The 12,393-nt window shown below is 65.1% G+C and overlaps 1 protein-coding gene across 1 annotated transcript in view; it reads left to right on the top strand.

The window, feature by feature from the left end:
• Positions 1 to 1,372: 1,372 nt before the first annotated feature.
• Positions 1,373 to 12,393, top strand: part of LOC118255381 (lysozyme C-like) — a 40,286-nt gene continuing 29,265 nt past the window's right edge. Inside the window, exon 1 of the mRNA XM_050715291.1 lies at positions 1,373 to 1,491. Within this exon, the coding sequence (XP_050571248.1) occupies positions 1,407 to 1,491 (85 nt within the window). The 5' untranslated portion in view covers positions 1,373 to 1,406. The remainder of the gene's footprint in view (positions 1,492 to 12,393) is intronic.

Here is a 12,393-nt window from a genome sequence, read left to right as displayed (position 1 = left end):
GGGGGACAGGGTGTCCTGAGGGGGCCATGGTGTCCTGAGGGGGCCATGGTGTCCTGAGGAGGGTCACAGAATCACACAGTCATTAGGGTTGGAGAAGCCCTCCAGGATCACCTGGTCCAACCACCCCCTGCCACCGCTGTCACCCACTGAACCCTGTCCCCAAGCACCACGTCCAACCTCTCCTTGAACACCCCCAGGGACGGGGACTCCACCACCTCCCTGGGCAACCCGTCCCAACGCCTGACCGCTCTTTCTGAGCAGAAATGTCTCCTCATTTCCCACCTGAACCTCCCCTGGCACAGCTTGAGGCCGTTCCCTCAGGTCCTATCCCTGGTTATGTGTGAGAAGAGGCCGACCCCCAGCTCCCCACACCTTCCTCTCAGGCAGTCGGAGAGAGCAGTGAGGTCTGCCCTGACGCGGCATCATCAGGGGAGACATGGCGTTAGCGGGGATATGGCGTTTTCAGGGGTGGCAGGGCATCGTCAAGGTTGACGTGGCATCCTGAGGGGTAACAGGGTGTCCTCAGGTGTGACACGGCGTCCTGAGGGGGACACCCAGCCGTGGCAGGGCTGACAGGTGCGCCCCCCACCATCTTGCACCAACTGGGAACCCAACGCGTGCCCAGGTGCCACCAGCCCCTGCCGGGACCGGCCGAGGGACGCACGGGGTCGGAGGCACCAATCTGTCCGCCCGGCCTCACCCTTCCCAGCTGTGCAATGGGAATAACCCCGACGGGGTGGATTTGGGATGCTGGCTGCCCACCAGCTCGCTTCCCGTCCATCCGGTGGCATCGCAGCTCTTCCCCTTCTCCAATTCCAGCGAAAAAACCCCAAAGCAGCTCCAGCCTATTAATATTATTATTATTTGCATTAAATTTTGCAATTTTCTGGCTCTCGCAGCCTCTCCCGGCCGCCCCGCACCATCACAGCCTTTACTTCATCGCTTCCTACGAACCGCGGGCGAACCAGAGCCTGAACTTTTCCCTTTTCTAGTAAAAGTGGAGGTTCCAGCTGGGGGCTCTTGACTAGCAGCCTTTTTTTCTTTCTTTTTTTTTTTTTTCCCTTTTCTTTTCCGCAGAAGTCACTGGCTGAAATGCTCCGCCGAGTTCCAGAGATAAGATAAATAATTTACTGGATGGAGGTTTCTGATTACTCACTCTGTTAGCATGTAGAGCAAAGAGCTCCGGCCGCTGGGAGCTGCGCTGCTCCAGCCGGAGCCCATCTGGGCTCCTGCGCCCGAGCGGGACCGAGGAGTTCCCAGCATCCCACACATACTTGTGGGATGAATTGCCGAAATTGAATGGGTTTTACTGGAAATGCTGGTGAGCGCCGGGCTCTTTTAGTATTTCTTTTAAAATAAAAACGCCAGGACGCCACCCAACCCAACCCGAGAGCTGCGCGCGGGCGATGCTCGCTCCCTCTCTGAGACTCCTTGGGAGATGCAGCGCATCCTCCTGCACGGGTGGGACCCCCCGAGCCTGGCTTCTGCCCCGTAGGTGACATCCCTGCTTCGGGAAAGTGCGGAGAAATCCGTCACAGGCTCTCTCCCTTTTGTTGCTTTTATTTTTTGTTGTTATTGTTGTTATTGTTTTTCGGGGTGATGCAAGCTCGGGGTGGAGCAGAGGGCGGGTGGCGCGTTTCTCCTGCCTTATTCCCACCCGAAAGCCTGGGCAGGCTGGGGACGGCTGGTTCTGCGAGTCAGCGCTCAGCCATGGGACCGAGTGACTCAGCGTCTGCCCCAAACTCATTACCAGATTCCTTGCCCCGATGATGAAAGGTGCCACACGGGCTGCCCTGGAAACAGGCTGTGTATTTACAAACAGGGCTCACCCCGGGAGCAGCAGGGCTTTCCTGGGGGCTGCCTTCCTCTGACCTCCTCCAGAGCCGCCGGGGAGGCTCAGCCTCTTCCTCGCCCTGCCCAAACTGCTCATTAGCGTCGAGGGGAGCAGCGCGTCTCGCAACCCAGATGGTTTGGGGCCAGATCATCGCCGTGCGTGAGCCTTGCCCGAGCGGCGATTTCCTGGGCGCTGAGCGGCACCCCTTCCTGCGGGCACGGAGGGCTGGCACCCCGTCTTGGGGGCGATGGGGAGGCATTTCCCCATGTGGGGCACGGCACGCTGCCCTGTTTCCCAACCGTATCCATCTCCTCCCAGAATAACCCCCCCCCAGCCACATCGCCGGTTCCCAGAAGACCCCAAGCAGGGCTGGGAGCCGGCTGTTCCCCCAGAGCCCAGCCCACGAGCTCACTTCTCCCTCCCGCCAACCCCAGGCGACGCCGTTGGGATGTGTCAGACATTCAGGTTAACACGAAGCCAACCTCATCCTCCTTTGCCTTCCTCCGGAGGAATCACCTTTTCCCCCAACCCTCTTCCGCTTACTGAAAGCCATCGGGCGCAGCAGAGCACCCCGCACCTCCCAGCGTGCGTGGGCACACGGCCGGCCCTATGCGGGTGGCCCCAAGAGCCGGGCACCAGCATCCCCAGCCCATGCTGGCTCTTTCCACCACCCCTGGGTCGAACCCCAGGCTCGGCAGGAGCCCCGGGTGCAGCTCTGGGAGGAGGTTACGCGGGGCTGCGAGGACAAAAAGCCCGAGGGACCCACGCCGGGGAGAAGCAGGACCCCGGGGCTGCACGTGGGGCTGGTGGCGGGTCTGCGGGAGAGCAGCTCCCAGCAGACATCAGAAGATCGGTTCTCAGCCTGCAAACAATCCCGGCAGCTTTCGGGCTCTTCAGCGGCATTCCAGTCTAACCAGGGCTGCCTTGCATGATAATCAGGCTTAATTACTGCTTTATCGCTTGATTGCTGTGCTGGGCCCTTGGAGCTGCAGCCTCGCTTTCTCAGTTTACTTTTTGTGTTTCCTCCTCTCGCCTCCCGCCCTTCCCTGCTGGCACAATTAGCAAATAGGTGACGGTGGGGAGGGCCAGGGCAGTACCCGGGCTGAGAGAGGGGCAGTTCCCTGCTCTCGCTGGGGCGTGGGGGAAGCAGATCTGCACCCTCCGGAGGAGGTTTCCCCCATAAGCACGGACAAGACAGCGGGGTCGGAGGCAGGCGGCAGGGAGCACAACCCCGTATCAGCCCCGCGAGCATCCCCCGGCGGAGGGGCCGGCCGGGGCACCCCTGCGGGAGGGAGGGGAGGACGATTACCGCCGTGACACAGAAAGGCTGCGGTTTTCCTCGCATGAGCTTTGAGTCACGGCGTGACCTTGGCTGCGCCTGCCCGTGGCTGGCGGCCGCTGGGGCTCAGTTGCCCGCAGAACCGGCTGGCCCAGGGTGTGGGGTGAGCCCGCGCTCCGAGCGGCGTCGCCGCCTCGCCAGGCGTTGGGAAAGCCCGAAACCGCCGCGCACGGGGCCAGGAAAGGTGCTGCCACCCCGCAGCGAGCGATTCCTCCCCAGAAGGGGCGCGGGAGCTGCCCTCGGCCGGGCATTTTGGGACATCCCCCCCCCCCCTGCGTTTGGGGCCTCCCCAGCCTGCTGTCACCTTCCTGAGGTCACCCAAAACGTGCCCCGGTGTCTCACCGGCGATGCTGGGAGTGCCATGAGACGTGTACACGATCCCCGGTGCCACCGCGGTGCCGGGGACAGGCACTGCCCCGCAGGATGCGGCCGAGCCCAGGGCGGATGCCCCCCAAAATATCGTGGTCCGTGGGGCTCCAGCGCTGGCTGGGGGCCGCATCCCTCCCCACCCAGCCTCTGGGTCCTGGGGTCCCCCAGACCTTCTGGGACCCCAAAACAGCGGCGACAGCTTGGGACACGCACGTCCCATCCCGGGACTGGCATCCCCTGGCTAAACCAGCACCTTTGGGTGCCGCTCCCCAGCAGCCGGGCGCCTTGGCCCCGGCTGGGAGCAGGGCGGGAGGAGGAGAGGCCGCGGGAATTTGGTCTTTTCATCCCTTTTGAGTTTTTCCTCCCTCGCCGCTGCTCGCTTTTTAGCGCGGGCTTTTTGGGAGAGGTGCGCGTGGAGCCGGCAGCATGGCTAATCTGCTTTGTGAATGGAGCCGCACGGGGGGCGGCCGAGGGGATGGGGAGGTGGAGAGAGCCACATTTTTGGGATTCCTTCATCTGGGTGGGCTCCTTCTCCCCAGACTCTCAGGATGTGGGAAATGGAAGATGAAAGGCGCTGCATTTCCAGCCTCTCGGGTTACAATGTCTAAAGCAGAAAAAGGGTGGCTGGGGGTGGTGGGGGGGGGGGGGGGGGATGCTACAGGGAAACCTGGGTTGGGAAATGGCCCCGGCGAGATTTGGGGCAGGGAAGGGGGCGGCTGGGGCCGAGCCGCTCGTGTTTCACATCACGTCAGGCCTGAGGAATTTCCTCTGCTCTGGGGGTGCCTCGCAGAGAAAGGGGGAGGCTTTAAGGTTAGCCGGGGATGAATAATAGCCAAGAGGCGACGGATTAAAAGTGTTACCCGGGGACTGCTGTTTACAAGCAAAACCCTCTCGCCGAGCGGAGCGGAGGGGAGCGAGGGGCTCGTCGGGGCGGCGCGGGGCACGAAGCCACGTGCTGCGGGGGTCCTGGGGCCGGGCACCACCCACGGCCCCTCCGGAGGGGAAAATCCTCGTGCCACCCACTGGGTGCCCTGGGACGGGGCCAGGAGAGGGGCAGGAGCAGGGAAGCAGCACCCGAGGCTTTGGGCGCAGGGTTTGTGCCGTGCCGGGGCACGGAGCAGCCCCAGGACCTCCCAGTGTCATCCCACAACCTCGTGGGCCCGGGTCCTGTCCCCATTCCCTTCGGTTTCATTTCCCTTTTATTCTCATTTCGGGTGATGCAAGGTCAAGGTGGAACAGAGGGGAAGGAAGTGCAGTCCTCCTGTTGTCAGCCCCTGTTAGCCTCTGCCTCGGACACGACGGCCGCGCAGGGACGGTGGCGGGGTGGGAACGCAGCCCCAGGCTGGGCGCGGGGATGCTGCGGGATCAGCCCCGGCTGCCTGCCCTGGGGTGGCAGGGACACGCCACAAGGCGCTGTCCCACGCAGGGGGGGACCCAGCACCATGCCCAGAGACTCAGGATCCGTCCCGGTGGCATCACCTGGGGGGAAAGGACGCAAAAACCCAGCTGCAGCCCAGGCTCCCTTGCACCCCCAGCAGAACTGCTCCCTTCCGCAGAGCCTTTCCGTGGGGACAGCACCTTTTTAAGAGGATAAAGGTGATTTTACCCGGCTCCCCGCTTCCCCTGCCGCCCTGCCCAGCCTATCCCCAGGTACATTCCTGGCATTGCTCCGGCCGGGAGGGCAGGGAGGGCGCTGACCCTCCGAGCATGGGAAAAATGCCTCGTCTGCCCGCGGGAGCGGAGGTGCAAACAGCGCGGGGTGAGGAGGTCAGCGGGGAAATCCCTTTCATCTTTTCCCGGGGTTTTGGCGGACACGCGGCCGGGAGAGCGCGGGAGGGAGCGAGGGAGGGAGGGAGGGAGGGAGGGAGAGGGTTTTGTCTGCGGCCGCTGCGGGGCCGGAGGCTGGGGAGGCTGCGTCGCCACGTGGGGAGGTCGGAGCGGCGATGGGAAGGATGCAGGAGGTGCCGGGCAGTTATTTAGCTTTGGGATCTGTCCCTTTGCACAGATCTGGGGCTCTGGGTGCTGGGCGAAGCCGGAGCAGGGCGCTGCTCGGAGAAATCCCGCTGGAAATCCAGCCCCGTGTCCGCGAGGCAGCCTGCGGGTTGGGAGCAGGGCTCGGGAGCAGCCCTGGCACCGGACCTGGGCCGTACGCAGCCCCCGGGGCCACCCGCGCTGTCCTCTCGCCGTCGCTTGTTGGCCAAAGGAGGAGTCCCCAGCACAGCCCTGCCCCGCGCGGAGCCGGATCCCGCCTGGCTTCCAGGAATCGGGGCTGTGGGTGACAGCTGGCGCCTGGGGTGGCATCGGCGTGTCCGAACGCACCCGGGTCCCGCGGCGCCCAGCTCCCCGTGAAACCCGGGGACTCCTGCAGCACCCAGGGATTTCCCTTGCCCGGCCACATGGCGAGGGATTCTCCTGCACGCACAAAGCAGATGGCAAAACGCGGCCTAACGAGATCAGCCATTAGTCTGCGCTTTGCTTCCCAATCGCATAATCACGCAATTATTCTTGGTATCGGGGCGGAGCGGGGCCCCGGTCCCTGCTCGCTCCTGGGGCACCGCGGCGGCGACGGGTCGGCTCCCTCGGAGCACAACAGGAGCACGCCCAGCCCAGCGACTCCCAGTTTCCACCAGTAAGAGGCAACAGGGCCGGCACTGGGGCATCGCCCCTCTGCTGCGCGGTGCCGCCGCGCGCCCCGCACTCTACCCGGGGCCGCCTCCTCCCCGGCACCGCGGCCGCTCTTCGGGGCAGAGGAAACGGGGGAAAAATCTCGCGTTTTCGGGGCGGCGTGTGCGGCCGGCGGCCCCGAATTCCTGCGCGGCACCGGCGCGGCCCTGTTATCAGCAGGCGCGGGCTGTTTGCTGGAAAAGGGCGGCAGCGGGGCCGGGTGACCCCACACTTCCTTCCTTTCTTGGAAGCCGCTCGCTCCGAGCGTGACGCTCGCGCGCTGATAACCGGCTGCTTTCACAACACGGGGCCGGGGCTGCTCCCGCTCTGCGCCCTCCACGCACCCGCTCCCTGCCTCAGTTTCCCCCTTCCGTCTCCTCGCCCCTCTCCCGGTCCCCCCCTGCCCCGTGGGTGGCTGCGGGACCCCTGCAAGGCGCGGGATGGCACAGGGGCAGCTCGAGGGCTTCGTGGTGTCCCCGTGCCATTGCCGGGTGGCTCCTGGTTGGGGCCGGGGCTGAGCAGCCCCTACTGCTGCTGCAAGCGCTGGTGGTGGTGGAGATCAGGGGCAGCGTCCCCAGGCCAGGACCACGAGCCCTGGCCGCTCCCTGGACGCTGTTTGGCAGCTCCTGGAGCCGCTCGGAGCCAGGCTGGTGACAGCAGGGTTTGGTCCTGGGCTCGTGCTGGGCGCTGAGCAGCTCACGTCCCCCCTAAAACCTCTCTGGTGCCCGCAGCACCGGCACCAAGGGACCCCCCGAGGGCATCGACACCCCCGATGCAACGGGTGGAGGCTGGAGGCGAGGCCGCGGCTCCGGCGTCCTCCCCGCGAGGCCGGAGCGGGGCCGAACGCGGCTCCCCCGCCTTATCGGGCCCGAGCGAGGAGGAAGTTTGCAGGGTGGATTCCAGCAGGCAGGTAAACAGCAACCAGATGGGGCCCAGATACCTGCCCGGAGACACCCGCCGAGCCGGGTTTGCACAGCCTGGCCACTTATTTGCTCTGGGGACGGCTTTTCCCTCCGTCGGACGTCAGCAGCGGGGCAGGGATGTCACCGCAGCAGCCCGGCCGGGCTCTTCCGTCACCGGCCTGGCCGGGTGCCTGCATCCAGGGTGGCACCGTGGGGCTGGGGGGGCGGGGGCTGCGTGGCACCACGACCCCCCCGGGAGCCGCATCTCCCAAAGCCGGCGCTCAGGGCGATGCTCATGCCGTGGCCAAAAGGACTCGGGGTGCATTTGGGGTCGCATGGGCACCAGCAGCGCCGGGATGTGGGGGGTGGCAGGATGAGAGGTCCTGGCCCCTCCCTGGACCATTTTGGGGCATTTTCCCCCACGGTGGGTTGGCAGCGGCAGGCGCCAGGCGTGCCGTGGCACACGCGCGGCTGCGCCTCGCGCCCAGCCCTGGCCCGCAGCGCCGGCGGGATGCTCCCAGCCCCGGTTGCGAGATCCTGGCTTGGCTCATCCGGCTCGCCCGGCTCCTCCTGCCACCCCTGGCAGCCCCATCCGTGCTCTGGATGGGCAAAAACTGAGGAAAATGGGGGAAACCGAGGCAGCAGGAGGTGCGGGACCGATGCAGGGACGTGGCGGGGAGGACACCGGGCAGGTGGAGCACCTGGGCAGGCTGAGCCACCGCCAAGCATCCCCCATCCGTCAGACCACGGCATCTCGGGGGTCCTGAGGCGTTACTCGAAGCCGTCTGCATCTCTCCCATCCGGCGGATGCTGCTGCGGGGTTTCTCCTTCCAGGTCTCCACCTCCTCATCCCCTCCACCTCTCCCATCCCTGCAGCCCCTGTCCCCGAGGTGGGGCCAGCTCTGGGGCGCAGCACTCGCCGCGGCATCGCCCATGGGTCCCTGGGCTTGGCACGGTGCTGGTGAGTAAATGCGGAGCCCAGAGGGGTTCTGGCTTCACGGGGCGAGCGCCCGTGTGCTGCTGCTCCGTTTCCCTGCTGGGGCAAGGAGGGGACTGGCGGGTCGGGACCCTGGGGAGAGCCCAGCAGCTGCTCGGAGCCCGTGTTTGCTGTGTCAGAGAGAAAAGCCGTAAATTCACCCGGTTTAATTGAAAGCCGGTGCTGTGGGTTTGGCTTAATCCGCCCTCCTCCTCCTCCCTCATTAGATAACGTCTCGCTGAAACCACTTTGCAAACTCACAGCATTCCTGCGTGCTGAGCCCGGGGGCAGTCGCCGGGCCGTGGCCCCGCTGCACCGCGCTCATCCTGCCCCGCTCCAGTCCAAAGCATGTGGGGAGGACGGACCCGCTGGGGGAGAACGGACCCGCTCGTGACGTGGATGGGGATGGGACGGGGATGCTGCGGGTGGTGGGAGAGGGATGCAGCGAGGTGCAGGGGTGAGCAAAGGCCAGCAGGAGAAACAGCCTCGTGGGGCTGGCAGGAGTGGGATTGGGTTCATTTAGGGGGGAAAAAAAAAAAAAAAAAAAAAAAAAAGATTTCTCCGAGCCTTTGAAAGGGCGAAAAAAGGTCTCTGGGAGTGGATTCAAAGGGCTCAGATTGGAAAGATAAGGGGAAATGTTTAGGGCGGGGGCAACCCAGCCGGATGCAATGCGTCCAAAAAAAGAAAGCGTGGGTACCCTCCGTGCCCAGCAGCGCCGCGTTGGCACCGCTCCCCCCGGCCCCGTGCCCGGGGAAACCGAGGCACAGAGAGGGGCAGGGCTGGGGGGGGCTTGGGGCCGTTCCTCTTTGGGTTTCTTCAGAAGCAGCCGGAGAGGAAACTCGCAGGTTGCGGAGAGGCCGGTTTGCTGGCAGCGCGCTTCTCGCTAACTACCCACGCTCTTCGTCACCCGTCCCCGTCATCCTCCCTGCCCAGGGCCACCCATATGGGGAGGGGGGGAAGGGGGGGGGTCCCCGCTGCGTCCCCCGTCCTCGGCACCCGGCTCAGGGGGAAGTTTGCTTTGGGAGGGGAGTTCAGCGGCAGGGCAGGGATGGCGGGGGCCGTCGGGGTGTCCCCCCGCGCCGCTGACCTGCGAGGAATGCCGTGAGTCACGGGGAAGGCATCCCCGCTCCGCCGGCACGCTCGCGGCCCTTGGCACGGCACGCTCCGGGGACGACAGCTCCAGGGTTTTAGGGAGGACAGAACTGGGTGTGCCCCGTGTCCCCCCCCCCCTCCCCCCCCCCCCCATTACATCCCGCACAGGCACCCAGGGAAAACGCAGGGTGCAGGGAGCGCCCCGCAGGGGCACGCTGGTGCCGCAGAGGTGGCCGTCACCGCAGCGCCTGGCCGCGGTCCCCAGCCGGGGAGACCAGACGTGACCTCAGCCTCTCCGAGCAGGGAGAGGTGACTCGAGGCTGGGAGGCCAGCCGGGGCCGTTCTCCGGCTCTCCACATCTGGCTGGAGGGATGGAAAGGGGCAGGGATGCTCCCCGAGGCTCCTCCTGCTCCCTCCCTGGGAACGCCGCCGTGCTGGGCTTTATCAGCTCGCTGCAGCCTCGCGCCCGGCGTTGGAGAGAAAGGTTTTTCCCAGCGGTGCCTTATCGAGGCGCCGAGCCCTGGACCACGCTTTGTTTCAGCTCATGTCGCAATTAAAGATGGAAAACGGCGTTTGGGTGAACAATTGCAAATTCCTGGAAGATTATCGGAGCGCCGCAGCTGCCCCGGGGGCTCTGCGGGGAGGGCGCAGGGCAGGAACCCCAGGAGGGGACGAACCTGGGAGCATCCTTCCGCGGGGAGCATCCAGGAGCCCCTTTTTGGAGCTGTCCCCTCGGAAGCAGCCCGCTGCTTTGGCTTCCGTGCAATAAAAGGTGATGGCTCATTGCAGGGACAAGCGTGCGGGGACCTGTTGCCACCTCCTGCCTGTCCCCAGCACCAGGGCAGCAGACCCGGGAGGCGCACGGAGGTGACGGGGACAGCCCGGCTTCAGGGGCTGGTGGAGGTGGGCAGGAAGGGACCTTTGGGACCCTTGGGGGTCTCCATATCCAATCTGCCACCTCCTCGTCCCATCCCTCCCGTCCCAAGCCAGCACCCCTGTTCCCGGGAAGAGCAAAGGCCCGATGCTCTTGTGACACCTAACGGCAGTGACTTCTCATAGCCACCCACGGCCGGCCCCAGGTGCTCTCACATGCTCCAGGACACCAAAAGGGGAAAGAAAGGTTTGGGGAACAGAGATACGGGCCCCAGGGAAGATGAGCCCAGGAGCTGGATTTTTCCCCCATTCCTTAGGGGGACGCAGGCTGTGATCGTGGTGCTGCTCATCCGCTCACCTCCTTTTGGACCTGCCGGCCAAATCCAGCCACAAACCGAGCGCGTGGCGGCGCTCGCAGGCACGGGGGAGAAAATCTGCAGGAGCCCGGGCAGGAGGAGCCCCAGCTCTCTCGCTCTTCCATCCTCCCCCAGACGGAGGGGAAGGCAGGAGCCTGCCCTCAACCACAGCGCCAGACATCAGAGAATCCACAGCAAAGCACCCGGGAGCAGCCCTGGCTCCCCAAATCCTGCTGCCGGGGGAACGCCCTGATAAACCCGTCCCGTCCCCAGGGAGCAGGACACGTCCCCTCGCATCACTGCTGGAGGAGACCTCGGGGAGAGCCGCGCACCAGCCGGGGAGGTCCCAGAGCACCCCAAAGCCCCCCGCTGAGGGGATGCCTCCTCGACTGACGACAGCCCCGGGCTCAAGCTGATCCTGATGCTTTTTTTTTCCCCTCCCTGGGCGCATCCAGCACAACATCTACCTTGGCTCCAAGCCACAGCCCCTCTGCAGCGGAGCCACGGGGCCTTCCCCACCCCTGGGCCACCCTTTTTGGGGACCGCGGGGCCATCCTGGGTGCCGCACCCAGGCTGCGGGTGCCTCAGGAGAGGATGGGGTTTGGGGAACTTGGCCACCCAGCCATGCGCCGCGCTCACCGCTGCTTCCTTTCCTGGGAAGAGGGGTGGCGGGGGACACGGCACGGACACGGGGACAGCAGCTTGGTGGCACCCAGCAGCGCCAGATATGGGGAAACTGAGGCACGGAGCAGGTACGGGGCCACCCATGGGTGGTGTCACCAGAGACACGGGTCCCAAAGGAGGCAGCTGAGCCTGGGAGGGTCCTCGCTGCCTCCCCTGCGCTTCCATCCACCTCCAGGCCGTTCTCCCCGCCTGAAGTGGCTCTTTGCAGGGCGGCTGGCAGAGGGGGGCACTGCCTTTAAGTGTATTTGATGGATAATTCCTCATTACCTTAATGCATTCGCAAGCTGGGATAATTGATGGATGTTTAACAGGATGCGTTTCCGACAGTCGGCTGGAGAAATGGACTCCCATTACTCCGCAGCCCTTTCTTTTTCCCATTGAACTCCTTTGTTTCAATTGATCCTCGCCTCTCCCAGCATTCGCTGCTCATTAATAATCCCCCAAGCAGCTGCTTCCCCCCGGCCCTCGGCGCGCTCGCTCCTCGACCTGCGACGCCGAAGGCTCTCACTGGGCTTTCCAGGAGGATTTGGGCACCGTTCGGGGCCGGCCCCACGTCCCCGCCCCATAAAAGAAGGGGGTGTTTTCCCCCGGAGCGTGGGGTCTGAGACGAGGCAAAGTGGTTTCTGAGCAAACCTACAAAGAAAGCAGGGGGGAAGCACACCGGGGGTGGCACCGCGGTCAATCAGAGCCACGCAACCTGCTTGGCCGGGGGCAGTTTTGGGGTGAAACATAGAGGTAGTGGGACTGAGCCCCAGGGAGAGGTCGCCCTTGGGGCCGGTATCAGCCCAGCGCAGGCGAGGAGCTGCGCACACCGCTTTTATCTGCGGATCCTTCTGCTCGGGACGGGGTTATCTGCCCTGCCCTCCCGTGTCCCCGCCCCGGGGGGCACAGCACCGAGCAATCCCGAGCCGTTCCCCGTCCTGGTGCCTCCCAGGTGCTGCCTCGATGCTCTCCCCACACTCCCAGGTCAAGGCTCCCAGCTCCGTCCCTGCCTCCAGCCCCGTCCCCTGGCCCCCAGCCAGGATTCAGGGCTCCCCCTTTCCCCTTTTCCCCGCAGATCTCAGCTCCCACCCGCCTGTGGCTCACCTCCTCACCTCTCCACGTTCCTCCTGGAGCTGCAGGGAAACCTGCGGCATCTCTGTGGGCTTTCTGTAGGGTTTGCCCTGCTCTCAACCCCCTCAATAGGGCCCAGCCCCGCGTCTCACCGCAGCAGGACCCTCTGCCACCCCTCAGGCGCTCTGTTTGCCTCATCTGACGACCCCACAACGTCCCCGATGTTTCCAGCCCTTCTCCCACCTGTGTCC

Source organism: Cygnus atratus, chromosome 24, assembly GCF_013377495.2.
Source record: "Cygnus atratus isolate AKBS03 ecotype Queensland, Australia chromosome 24, CAtr_DNAZoo_HiC_assembly, whole genome shotgun sequence".
Lineage (NCBI taxonomy): Eukaryota > Metazoa > Chordata > Aves > Anseriformes > Anatidae > Cygnus > Cygnus atratus.
Note: the sequence above shows the minus strand (reverse complement) of the source record. Positions and strands in the feature narration are given on the sequence as shown.